At 39.5% G+C, this 14,093-nt stretch overlaps 1 protein-coding gene across 4 annotated transcripts in view; it reads left to right on the top strand.

Moving 5' to 3' along the window:
• phf20l1 (PHD finger protein 20 like 1) overlaps positions 1–14,093 on the top strand; it is a 102,613-nt gene that overhangs the window by 48,089 nt on the left and 40,431 nt on the right. For all 4 annotated transcript variants that reach the window (XM_073048578.1, XM_073048560.1, XM_073048552.1 and 1 more), the window contains exon 10: positions 10,289–10,556. In XM_073048578.1, coding sequence (XP_072904679.1) covers positions 10,289–10,556 — 268 coding nt within the window. The remainder of the gene's footprint in view (positions 1–10,288; positions 10,557–14,093) is intronic.

The following is a 14,093-nucleotide window of genomic DNA, read 5'->3' as shown; positions in this document are numbered from 1 at the left end:
AAGGGAGAGGAGCACCAGAGGAGGTGATGGACAGTAAGGAGATATGGTGAGAGAGGGAAAGGGGAAAGGTGAGGGGTTGGGGAGGGGCGGCATTACGAAGTTTGAGAAATCAATGTTCATGCCATCAGGTTGGAGACTATGCAGATGGAATATAAGGTGTTGCTCCTCCAATCTGAGTAGTCTATGGACTGACATACAGGAATGACAAGTAGAATTGAAATGGGTGGCCACTTGGAGATCCTGCTTTTTCTAGCGGGTAGAGCATAGGTGCTTGGCTAAGTGGTCTCCCAAACTATGTCGGGTCTCACTGATATAGAGGAAGCCAAACTGCGAGCACTGGATACAGTAGATGATCCCAACAGATTCACAGGGAAGTGTTGCCTCAACAGGAAGGACTGTTTGGGGCCCTGAATAATAGTGAGGGAGGAGTTGCAGGGGCAAGTGTAGCGCCTTATATTCTGTCTGGGTAGCCTCCAGCCTGATGGCATGAAGATTGATTTTTTGAACTTCACCATTCCCCATCTCCTTTTCCCTCTTTCACCTTATCTCCTTGCCTGCACATTGCCTCCCTCTGGTGCTCCTCCTTCCCCCCCCCCCTTTTCTTTTTTGCATGGCCTTCTGTCCTGTTCTGTTAGACTAGTGGTCCCCAACCACCGGGCCGCGAGAAAACGACATAAATTAGTGATATAAAACGATATGAGTCAGCTGCACCTTTCCTCATTCCCTGCCACACCCACGGTTTAACTTGAATACACGTGAGGTCATTAAGCACGCAAAGTCATTACCCACGCGAGGTCATCTGTCGCCTAAATGCAGTGATACCCTAGTGCCAAGGATCACTGGTTGGCCTCGGGTAACCGACCGCCTTGCGGCGAGAAGTACCCGTTGCTACTGGCTTGGAGCGCGGACAGATGGGCACCACCTCTAAACCTGTTTAGCACACCGAATGTTCGTGGGGAACCGGTTGCTGAAATATTCACAGATGACCTAATTCGGGCTCGGTTTCGTAAGTAGCAGAGCAGCAACCTCGCTACGATCTATTGAAAGTCATCCTCGAGCCAAACTTCTGTCAGCTAATAGATCCTACTTACCTACAAGGAGGGCAGGTGTGCGCCATGTTGCACTCCTTGGTCGGTCGCACTGTCCGGACTGTGGCATTACCTTGTCCTCTCACTGGTGTGTTGCAATGATTTTATATGTTCATACGAGGAAAATATGCGCTGTGTGTTTAATATCCAAACGTTACTTAAAATGTTATGATGCTATTGACTTATAAGTGAGTTATAATTAACTTATCACTGTATTAATGTGAGGAAAATATGCGCTGTGTGTTTAATATTAAATTCATTAGATAAACCCTTTTAAAAACGAAATTGAGTGTATTAGCAACTTTAAGTGATTTATAGTTGACCTATCACCTATATTCCGGTTGTGATTAACACTCCCCGACCACCCCTCTCTCCCCCCACCCCCTGTCAGCTGGTCCGCAAGAATATTGTCAATATTAAACCGGTCTGCAGTGCAGTAAAGGTTGGTGACCCCTGTGTTAAACTCTCCTTTCTCCAGCCCTGTATCTTTCACCAATCAACTTCCCAGCTCTTTACTTCATCCCTCCCTCTTCAGGTTTCACCTATCACCTTGTGTTTCTCTTTCCCCTCCCCCCACCTCTTCAGAATCAGGTTTACTATTACCAGCATGTGTCGTGAAATTTGGTAACTCAACAGCAGCAGTTCAATGCAATACATAATATAGAAGAAGAAAAATAATAATAAATAAATCAATTACAGTATATGTATATTAAATAGATTAAAAAATCAAGCATAAAACAGAAATAATATATTTTAAAAAATCAAGTATGTTCACAGGTTCAGTCTATTTAGGAATTGGATGGCAGAGTGGAAGAAGCTGTTCCTAAATCGCTGAGTGTGTGCCTTCAGGCTTCTGTACCTCCTACCTGATGGTAACAGTGAAAAAAGGGCTGCCTTTCTGAAACACTACGCCTTGAAGATGCCCTAGGTACTTTGTAGACTAGTACCCAAGATAGAGCCGACTAAATTTATAACTTTCTACAGCTTCTTTCGGTCCTATGCAATAGACACCCTCCCCATACCAGACAGTGATGCAGCCTTTCAGAATGCTCTCTACGGTACAACTATAGAGGTTTTTGAATATATTTGTTGATATGCCAAGTCTCTTCAAATTCCTAATGAAGTGTAGTCGTTGTCTTGCCTTCTTTATAACTATATTGATATGTTGGGACCAGGTTAGATCCTCAGAGATCTTGATACCCAGGAACTTGAAACTGCTCAATCTCTCCACTTCTGATCCCTCTATGAGGATTGTTATGTGTTCCTTTGTCTTACCCTTCCTGAAGTCCACAATAAGCTCTTTCGTCTTACTGACGTTGACTGCCAGGTTGTTGCTGCGGCACCACTCCACTAGTTGGCATATCTCACTTCTGTACGCCCTCTTGTCACCACCTGACGAGAATGGTATTTGAGCTATGCCTAGCCCCACAGTCATGGGTATAGAGAGAGTAGAGCAGTGAGCTAAGCACACACCCCTGCGGTGCATTAGTGTTGATCGTCAGTGAGGAGGAGATGTTATCACCAATCCGCACAGATTGTGGTCTTCTGGTTAGGAAGTCGAACATCCAATTGTAGAGGGAGGTACAGAGGCCCACGTTCTGCAACTTCTCTGTCAGGGTTATGGGAATGATGATACTGAATGTTGAGCTATAGTCGATGAATAGACAATAGGTGCACGAGCAGGCTATTTGGCCCTTCGAGCCGGCACCGCCATTCACTGTGATCATGGCTGATCATCCACAGTCAGTACCCCGTTCCTGCCTTCTCCCCATATCCCTTGAATCTGCTGTCTTTAAGAGCTCTCTCTAACTCTTTCTTGAAAGCATCCAGGGAATTGGCCTCCACTGCCTTCTGAGGCAGAGCATTCCACAGATCCACAACTCTCTGAACAGCATTCTGGCATAGGTGTTTGTGTTGTCCAGGTGGTCTAAGGCTGTGTGAAGTGCCATTGAAATTGCATATGCCATTGACCTATTGTGGCGATAGGTAAATTGCGACGGGTCCAGGTCCTTGCTGAGGCAGGAGTTCAGTCTAGTCATGACCAACCTCTCAAAGCATTTCATTGCTGTAGATGTGAGTGCTACCGGGCAATAGTCATTAAGCCAGCTCATGTTATTCTTCTTAGGTACTGGTATAATTGTTGCCTACTCCTCAGCTTTTAAACCTATTCCTCCACCTTTTTTCCTCCAGTCCTGCTAAACGGTTTCTGCCGGAAATGTCGGTGTTGATGGTGGAGGAAGGAAAGCCCTTTTCTTTAAAGGAGGAGGTCATCTCATGAGTTCTGGAATGAAAAGCCTCATCCTAAGAGCAGATGCAGTGGAGACAGAGTAATTGAGACAAGGGGATGGCATTTTACAAGTGACAGGGTGGGAAGAGGTAGTGGTTTATAAAGTATATCAGTGGATAAACTGTCTCCAGTGATAGAAACAGAGATCAAGTGAGGGGAGGGAGGTGTCAGAAATGGGCCAAGTATATTTGAAGCAGGATAGAAGTTGGAGGCAAAGTTGATGAAGTCGACAAGCTGGGCAAGAGTGCGGAAGCAGTACCAATGCAGTCGTTGATGTAGTGTAGGAAAAGTTGTGGAGTGATACTGGTGTAGGCTTGGAACATAGACTGTTCCACGCAGCCAACAAAAAGGCAAGTATATGTATTTGGGACCCATGTGAGTGCCCATGGCTACACCTTTTGTTTGAGGGAAGTGAGAGGAGCCAAAGGAGAAACTGAATCAGGAGCAGTTCTGCCAGACAGAGGAGAGTGGTGTTGAAGGGGAACCAGCTGTGTCTAGTGTCCAGAAAGAAGCAGAGGGCTTTGAGGTCTTCCTGATGGGGGATCCATTTGGACTTTGTACTTCCAAATTTGTTTCACCATTTTGATTTCTAATATCCCCTATTTCTTCTTTCCCCTTGCATTTGTTAAAAAATAAGTTAGTGTTTTCTTCTACCAGCCCATATTTTTTGTGAACTTGCTTTACCTTTGAAGTCCTGCTTGGTACTTCTAGCCACCTTTAAGCAGTATTGAGCTTCCTGTATCAATCTCAAAATTATTTAATTTTTCTCTATATTCTTCAAAATCCACGAGAAGTTATATTTTTGACTTCCCAATTTGTGAATTTTCTGTGGTGGACATGTACTGTGATTCAACTGGGTCCTATAAATCACATAACTAGGGGTGTAGATAGGGCTTTAGACTAAATAAAAAAAGTATGGAGAAGTATGGATAACATAAATGAGAAGAGTCCAAGAGAGGTTACTTACATCTCCAGAATAAAAAAAAAAGAAAAATATATAAAGAGATATAATTTAACTTTTTAACTTCAAGCAACTTGGAGATATATTTGAGGAGTGGTGAATACAGGACTGAAAGTATTGAATTTGAATGCAACCAGTTTATGAAACAAGGTGTATAAGCTCATAGTGCAGTTAGAAATTGACAGGTACGATGATGTGGGCATCAGAGGTGTGGCTGAAAGAAGATCACAGCTGGCAGCTAAAAGTCAGAAGATGCAGAATTTTTGTGGGTAGAATCGAGAAACCTCAAGGGTAAAAAGTAACCTGATAGACATATTCAGACCTCCAAATAAGATGTAAAGTTTAAATTATGTTAAGGCATGTAAGAAAAGCAATAGTATGGGTTTATGGACAACTTCAGTATGCAGTTAAACTGGGAAAATCAGGTTGGCACCGGATCCCAAGAGAAGTAATTTGTAGAATACCTATGAGATGGCTTTTTTGAGCAGCTTGTAATCAAGCTCACTTGGGTAAAGGCAATTCTGGCTTTGGTGTTGTGCAGTGAACCAAGTTGAGCGTAAGGTAAAGGAACCCTGAGGACACAATGATCTTAATATATAATTCACTCTGCAATTTGAAAAGGAGAAGCTCAAATGCAATGTGTCAGTATTAGATTTGGATAAAGGTAGCTTCAGAGGCACAAGAGAGTAGCTGGCTAACATTGGTTGGAAAAGGACTCTAGCAGAGATGATGGCAGAGCAGGAATGGAAGCATTCCTGGGAGTAATTCAGAAAATCGTGATAATTTCATCCCAAATAAGCAGCATTCTAAATGATAGTATAAAAGCATAAGAGGGGGAATACAGAATGAAAATATAGCTGGGTGGTTTAGTAAGTTTGCAGATGATTTTAAGATTGGTGGTGTTATGGATAGTTTAAAAGATTGGCAAATAATACATTTAACGTTTCAGGCTGTGATGAAAGATCTCTGCCCGAAATGTTGATTATTTATTCCCATCCATAGATGCTGTTTGACCTGCTGAGCTCCTTCAGCACAATGTTTCCAGCATCTGCAGTCTAAAGAATGCATCAGGTTATAGATCAGTTACAGATCTGGCAGAGAAATGGCAGGTGGAGTTTAACCCGGCCATATGTGAAGTGTTGCACTTTGGTTGGTCACATGTAAACAGAAAGTACACTATTAAGGGAAGACTCTTAAGTGTTGATGAGCAGAGAGATCTTGGGGTCCAAGTTCTTATTCCCTGAAAGTGGCTGCACAGGTTGGTAAGAAGGCATAGGGTATGCTTGCATGCATTTATTAGTTGAGGCATTGAGTTCAGAAGTCAGGAATTATGTTGCTGCCATATGGAACACTAGTTAGGTAGACCTCATCTGGAGTATTGCGTACAGTTCTAGTCACCCCATTATAGGAAAGATGTCGAGGCTTTGGGAGGGTATGGGCAAGGTTTACCAGGTTTAGAGGGCATGTGCTGTAATGAGACATTGGACAAACTTGGGTTGTTTACGCTGGAATGGTGGAAGCTGAGGGGGAGATCTGATAGAGGTTTATAAGATTATAAGAGACATAGGAGTTGACAGGCAGTAACTTTCTCCCAGGGTTACAATGTATAATACCAGATGGCATGTAATGTGAGTGGGGGTAATTTCAAAGGAGATGTGAGGGGCAAGTTTTTTACACAGTGGTGGGTGCCTGGAATGCACTGCCTAGGGTGGGGCTGGAGGCAGATGCGTAGGGACTTTTAAGAGACATTTACATAGGAACATGAATGTGTGGAAAATGGAAGGATATGGACATTGTGTAGGCAGAACAGATTAATTTAGTTGGCTATTTGATTATTTATTTAATTGGTTCAGCATATTATTGAAAACCAAAGAGCCTGTTTCTGTGCTGTACTGTTCTATGTTCCAGTATTGCAAAATCCAGTGGAAAGCTAGAGGATTGGGAGGCTTTTTTAAAAACCAACAGAAGAATTAAAAAAGGCAATAAGAAGCAAAAAGATGAAATATGAAGATAAGCTAGCTGATTTTTAGTTTTAAAAAGAGGATACCTGAAGTTTTTAGATAGATATAGTGTAAAACAGGTGCAAAAGTGGACATTAGACTACTGGAAGCTGACACTGGAGAAATAGTAATGGAGGACAAAGTAATAGCAAAGTCCAAAGTACATATATTATCTAAGTATGGATACATTATGCAACCTTGAGATTCGTTTCCTTACAGGTACCCACAAAACAAAAAAACCCAAAAGAACCCATTTTTAAAAAGACCAACAAATGTCAAATGCAGAGAAAAAAGAAAAATGCAAATCGTGCAAGCAATAAAAGGAAGCAACAGCATTCAGAATGAAAATGAGTCCATAGACACGAAGCCCAGAGCAGGCCCACAGCCTCAGGCTTGGTGCAACAAAGACCCTGCCACCATGTTTTGGCCCGCATCTGACTTTTTCAAATCAGCATGGTGGTTGGATCGATCAAATTTCGCTGTGGGTTTAGGTGGATGGGCTCAGAAACTCCTCTGCTCTGACTTTTCTCATCTTCACACACCCTGACTCTGTCTCAACCATGTCTCGACCTCGCAGATGAAGAACTTTGTGGTGGAAGACAATAGCAGCATGCCAAAAATTCGAGAGTGTCAGGAGACAGAAGTGAGTGTAGTCACTGTTATTGGGGAGAAGGAGACCGGGAAGCTGAAAGGTCTGAATGTAGATAAATCACCTGTACCAGATGGACTTCACCCCAGTATTCTGAAAAATACTGGGGTGTAGTTGAAGAGATTGTGGAGACTTTGAGTGATCTTTTAAGAAACATTAGATTCAGAAATGGATGCAGTAAAGTTTGAATCAGGCAAAAATAAATGTGCTCATTTCTGGCTGATTCTATTAAATATTTAAGGGTTTGTGACAAGGAAGTCTGAATTAAACTTATTACAGTTTGAGTTGTTGGCAAATGACTAATTTAGTTTGGTCCCTGGTGCCATTTAATAAGATCATGGATGTTATTGTACCTTAGTGGCACTTCCTTGCATTAAGCCATATCTCTTAATTTCTGCAAGTCTATTAATCTTGTATTGATCTACTCTGCATCTAAGCCTCACCACCCTCCTAGGTAGTGAATAACAGATTCACAATATTCTGGTTGAATAAATCTCTCTTCATCTCTTTTGAGTGGCTAATCCCGTATTTTGAGGATGTGACCCATGGTTCTAAACACAACTACTGAGAGGACTTATTGGTTATGCATGATTAGCGTGGCCTTCAGTTTCTTCTGGTACCTTCCAGAGTGCTTCAGGGGAAGGGGAGGATTATCCAGTTGGCTATTTTTTTTACATCAGCCAGGTAGTACATTGATTGTTTACTAGAGTGAGTACTGATATGAAATTCCCTCTGAAAATATGTTTTAAATTTCTAGTCCCTTGAATGCAGAATGTTTTGAGGCAGTGATAATAATATGATAGAATTCCATAGATGCTGCCTGGCCTGCTGAGTTCCTCCAGCATTGTGTGTGTGTTGCTTGGATTTCCAGCATCTGCAGATTTTCTCTCGTTTGTGATAAAATTCTTCCTGCAGTTTAGAGAGAGAAGTTAAGATCAGATGTGTCAGTATTACAGTGGAGTAAAACGAACTGCATGGGCATGAGAAAGGAGCTGGCCAAAGTTGATTGGAAGAGGATACGAGCGGTGGTTAACAGTAATGGTTTGATTCCACTGGTTTTCAGTTGTTTTACAACTCAAAAAAAATGTTCCTGGAACATTTGCCAATGCTGGAAAATGTGCCAGTAACCCTGCTGTGTTGAGACTTGGAACTGACAAATTATGTCTGCTCAATGACAGATCTTCAAAATGTGCTGGCACCTCTGAGGAACCTGAAATCTAAATGTTAGATGATTCAAATTTGAACCATTTAACAAACTCTTCTCTTTAACTTGTTTTGTTTTACATTCCATTGAGTTTAAGGTAGCATTTGGCACTCCCAGTTCAATTTCTGAAGTGCTTGTGCAAGATGGTGTCTGGACTTTGGGACTGAATAAGGGTCCTGACCCACAAGGTTAAGCAAATGGGTAAAGATTGCAATTGAAGGAAAATGCAGGTTAATGTGAGGTTGCTTTGGTAAGAAGGATTAAAAAAATATATCATTCAAGTGAAGAAAGATCACCTACCAAAAGCTGGTATGCAGAAGGATGTGGATATTCGTGAACATAAAATGCAAATATATAATATGGAAAAAAATTGAGAAGGATAATAGAGCATTGCTCTTTAGTGCCAAGGGGGTTCACAGTATAAGATATAATGAAGTTTGGTTCCCACTTTACAGGGCATGAATGCAACCATTCCTACAAAACAGTATGCAGCTTTGATTCTTTTATGTAATCAATGTACTTGTACGAGAGGGACTTTTTCTAGCTTGATTCCTGTGATGAAAGGAGTGTTAGAATATGAGTAGAAACCTTTCCTGCAGAGGATTGTGTATTTTCTGCCTTAAAGACTTCTAGATATTACTTAAGGGCCATATTTGTAGCTTATCGACGTGAAGAGATTCACAGAAATCAGGTACGAGATGGTCCTGAAGTCCTGATCAAAGCACCTTTGATCTTATTGATTGGCTCAGCAGACTTAAGGGCCACATAACCTTTTTCTGCTCTTATTATTTCTTAGGTTCTTAATACTACCAGTCTTTAGCAATCTATTTCTTACTATTTTATCTGATCTAATATATCACTTGGGGTGCAACAAAAAATACTAGGCTCAAGTAGACTTTCCTAGCAAAGTGAATCACCATACGTTTTTCCTTATTATGTTTCCACCTGCCGTATGGTTATCATGAATTACCCTATCCCTATTCCTCCATACTTGAGGTTTTTTTTGCATTCTTTTCACAACTCAGATTGCTGTTCATCTTTTTAGCTTCAACTAATTTGGATATATTTTACTTAGTTTCCACCATTAAATCTTTGCTACAGTGATTTCAGGGCCTCAGCATCAGTCACTTGTCATGTAACATAATAGTGATCTGTTATATAAATTAACCAATCTTTAATGCATTTCGTTATATTTTCCCAATCCACGTGCTGTGATCTTAATTTTTTGTGTGGCTCTTTATTAAAACAAGAACACTAGATCATGGTCTAATTTGTAAATACCATAATCCAGGGTGGCAATACCTTGCAAATATTCTTGAATTTGATTTTACTTCCGTGCTGAATAATGCAACATTAGGGTGCTACGATTGGCCTCAATGGTGATTGTCTTAGAAAAATAGTACCCAAGGTTCGCAGTCCTGATAAATAATTTATCAATGTGTGAGAGTGAAAATATCTGGACATGGTTAAAAATGCCAACTCAGATGCATAACATTACATCCTCCATTTTAAAAAATTGGAGGTGTGTAATAGCATTTGGTCTTACAAATTGAATCATATTTGCTTTACTATTTATCTAATCCAAAAGTAATTATTTTTTCTACTATAAAAAGACAATTTTTCACATTTAACCCAAAATATAATTTGAAAATGTTTCCATAATTTAATGTTAGTGTTAATGTTAATGCATAGTTAAGATTAATCCAGTTTGTACTATTGGCATACAACTTCAAGTCAAGTCAAGTCAACTTTTATTGTCATTTCGACCATAACTGCTGGTACAGTGCATAGTAAAAATGAGACAGCGTTTTTCAGGACCATGGTTTACATGACACAGTACAAAAAACTAGACTGAACTATGTAATTAAAAAAACACAGAGAAAGCTATACTAGACAACAGACCTACACTGGACTGCATAAAGTGCACAAAAACAGTACCGGCAACTTAAATTGATTTTCCTTTTAATATGCCTAGTTTAACTTGAATTGGTGCTTTAAGAGTGAAGCTATCACAAATAACATCATAAGATGTGGTATTATTGTTGCTATTCCGAGAAGATTATCACATAATTAATTGTTGCCTTTAATTTTTTTTACAGCTGTTGCCCTCTCTTACCTCTGACCAGCTGAAGGCTGAAGTGAGCAGTGATGAATCCTGTCCTCTGAATCAAAAAAGAGATCCACTCTCTTCAACTCCATCTGTGGTTAAACTCCAAACAGGGAAGACAAAGGCCGAGAATCCATCCTGGAACATAAAGGCTTCAGATCCTTCTCCTATCCCAACTGTACCTCAGGGCAAGGAGTTCCACAATATACAATTTCCTCAGACATTACCCCCACCTCCACCTTCAGATATCCCTCAGACTGGTTAGTGCGTTGCTTAGTGAGTCTTGCCTAGAGGGGTTTTAAAACAAAGCTATTTAGCTTCTAGTTGTGGCTGTCAATTGTGTTGAAAGAATTTTGAAGATTTTGTTGTCTTTCTTTGAAAACCACATGTAAACTGGTATTTTCAGGTATGTCAGCATGTTTAGTTATGTAAAGCTTTTCCTTTAACCTTTTCCGTAACTTTAAGTGATGTGATGCATGCTAGTTCCTCCACTTTACTGCTCATGGGCTGGACTGCACCATAGCTGCTGAGATCATGGTTCCTACTTAGGCTGAAAAATGCATATAAATCTGCACAGCTGATGAAAATAGAAGCTTGACTTTAATTTCTTGATTGGTCCGCATTTGCTCATGAAGGAAACAAGTCAGATTTCTTAACTCAGGATTGCATATCATCCTTGATATAAAACAGTGATTTTGTTTTTCAAAGAACTTTCTACTAATGTTAGTTTTATTTACTTAGTCAGTCTGACAGAACCAGCCAATGGGTCACCCTAATGTGTTTCTTTTATAAGTTTCTTTATAAACACCAGGGGATCGAAAAGAGTACAGCACAACTATTCCATTCACTATTGTATAATATTATCAAAAGCTGACACTAAAATAAGCTACCGTAATGAAAGAATATGAGTAACTAAAACCATTTCAAAAAATGGTTAATTGAGCATCCCTTCTCAGTCCTGTAGCTTATCCATCTAGTTAGAAAATTCCAAGTGGCATTGTTTGCAATTAGCATATTCTACAGGGAATTATGGTTCCACTGACCTTTCCATCCAGTAGTATGACAGGATAGATAGATTTAACTGACAAACAGCAGCATGCTTTAGGGTCCAAGTAAAAGTAACTTAACATGTTTCAGCCTGTCGTACTTAAGAGGTAAATATCTGAGTTCCATTCGATGTAGTGTTTATCTGACGGGTATTTCCCAAACCAAATACAAGTGCATAGGGTGACCAAGTTGCACATGCGTTACTCAATCAAACCCGTTATATTTTGGGAAAAAATATTGTATCATTTGGAACACTGACACATGATTTGATCATCTGTGGTTCCTATTCTGTAAGAAAATTTGCCTTTAAAATTTTATATCTTGAATATATATTTTTTTAATGAAATGACAGAGATGGGAGGACTGGATCAGTTCTTGGCAAGGGGGTCAGTTGTTGCTGAAGTTTGAATGGTATCAGATTGGCATTTGTTGAGTAAAATAGCGCTCAGTGGCATAGCTGCATTGGAGCTCCAAATGGTAGTATTTTTTGAGTGTCAGTAGGACACCATCTCATTAGGAGCTCCTGACTGTAAGTTGAAATAGGCTTGTGGTGTGATCATGTATGACATAAAAACAGTGGCGGTTCAGAGAACTTTCCAGATGATGAGTCTCTAGGCTCAACTTCTAGATGAATTTGAAAGTTTGCAATCTGTTCAGTGGATAAGTGGCAATATCTGGCTTTATGTACTGTACTTGCAGTCATCTCCAAGATGGTAAGAGCAGAGAGCATGGCTCTAGCTCACTTTTTTTATATGTACTGTGGATGGACTTTTTTTCAGCCAATTAAGAAAGTGTTAATCAAAAGTCTGGAATAAGATTTAGACTCTAAAAGTACTTGAACAGAAAGTCTGTTGATTTGATAAATAAACAGGAATACCACCTGCATAATTCTAGAACTGGCTTAATTACATCTCTGTACATCAGTCAGTATCCCTTGGCTGTTAAATCAGTAAATAGTTTTAAAAAATCTTACTATATACTAAAATAGCCAGTATTTTTCTTCTTGCTATTATTTTTCTCATCTTCCTCCTTCCAAAGGAGCCACCCATCATATAGTGATTTTCAATACTGAAAATGGAAAAGCTGTCAGAAAATCGTAGGATGGCTCAGAGTGAGCTAGAAGAATACTTACCCAAATCATGAGGTTGAGTGGCATTAATGATATGAATCAGGCTTGATGTTTTAAATTATTGCTTCTTTCACTGTTTTAATGGAATTTCCATTTGTGTATTACTCAATTTTAACTAAGTCCCTCTTTTATTTAGAACTTTAATATGTTTCCATGTTCCTTTTAGTTTCTTCAGCTTCGATGCCTAGCACTATTTCTAGGCTTTGAGGACAGGCAGGTGATCTTTTCAAAGTACTCTCATTATTGTTATTGAGTACTTGACAATTGGATTTGGTCAAAATTGTGTGTAATTTGCTCACTTCTCTTAAAGCTACTAAGCTAAAATTATGCACTCCACTACTGTAACATTTTAGTTGATATTGTTGGGGTAAATTGAAAGTAGAGAAAAAGAGAAATAATAGAATTAGATTAACTTTTGATTGAAAGATTATTTGTGACCAAAGGTTGTTTAGTTTTATTTTCTTTTTCTATGTGGGAGCTAAAGATAAGCCATTTTCCTTTCTTGGGAAGAAAATATAAAATTCCTAGTAAGAACCCTGATCTGAAGCCTACGATTGGTGTAACTGCCTTGTAACTCACTCAGTGCCATTGGTGCTTACTTCAATTGAATGTACTCTTCTGATTGTTGTTGAGCAATGTTATAAGTCGTGCCATTTGATGTCGGTGCGTGAAGGCTATAAGTCGCATGATGTCTTTGACGTCAAGTAAGTGTAAGCTATCGATCGTGTTAGTGGCAAAAGAGGAGGTTGTTTTGTCAAGAAATTTATGCAATGTGTTGTACATCTTTTTTAAAGCAATTAAAAAAAATCCATCACGAGGTAGTGTTTCATTTCACTGAAAGGAAACGGCTGGATATGTGCTTCGGGACCAAGTGTGTATACAGTAGTGCAGGGAGCCTTGTTGCCAACTACACTACCTCATGAAGAATTTTTTTTTAGAAAACTTTAATTACTTATTCTGCTACACTTTTTTTGTAAAAGAGGAAAATACTGTCTTGCTAAACAAAGGAAACAAATAAAAGTTATGACTTTGTTGGATTGCAGAACCCGTGCTGTTTGTCTTTTTTGTTTAAAGCTTGAGGTCCTCATTATATATCTGAAAACAACACAAATACATCACATGTTGGATGGTATCCACCTATTATATATATATATATAGATATATATATGTGGGATTAAATTCTGGCAGTCAAAAGGATGGCTTCAACATCAGGGTTCTTGTTCTCCCCAGTGCAAAGTTTTTTTTACCCCTCTATCTTTCAAATGTATTAGTGTGATATCGCTGGAAATTCAAAAATAAACAAATTAACAGATTTTGTAGGTTGGACCAGGAGTTTGAGCTATGGAACTAGACCCCTCTGTTGGAGATGGGAGTAATAAGTGCCAGTTTTCTCTGGGTGCTCCAGTTTCTTCCCACAATTCAAAGATGTGCCGGTTAGTAAGCTAATTGTAAATTGTCCTGTAATTAGGCTAGGGTTAAGTCGGGGGTTGCTGAGTGGCGTGGCTGGAAAATCCTATTCTGCACTGTATCCAAGTAATTAAATTAAATACATAAATGAAAATACCATAGTTTTCATACTGAGGACTTGGTCTAATTGACTCATTTATTTAAATTATTATGA

Source organism: Hemitrygon akajei, chromosome 1 (assembly GCF_048418815.1).
Source record: "Hemitrygon akajei chromosome 1, sHemAka1.3, whole genome shotgun sequence".
NCBI lineage: Eukaryota > Metazoa > Chordata > Chondrichthyes > Myliobatiformes > Dasyatidae > Hemitrygon > Hemitrygon akajei.
This window is presented reverse-complemented; position numbering and strand designations above follow the sequence as displayed.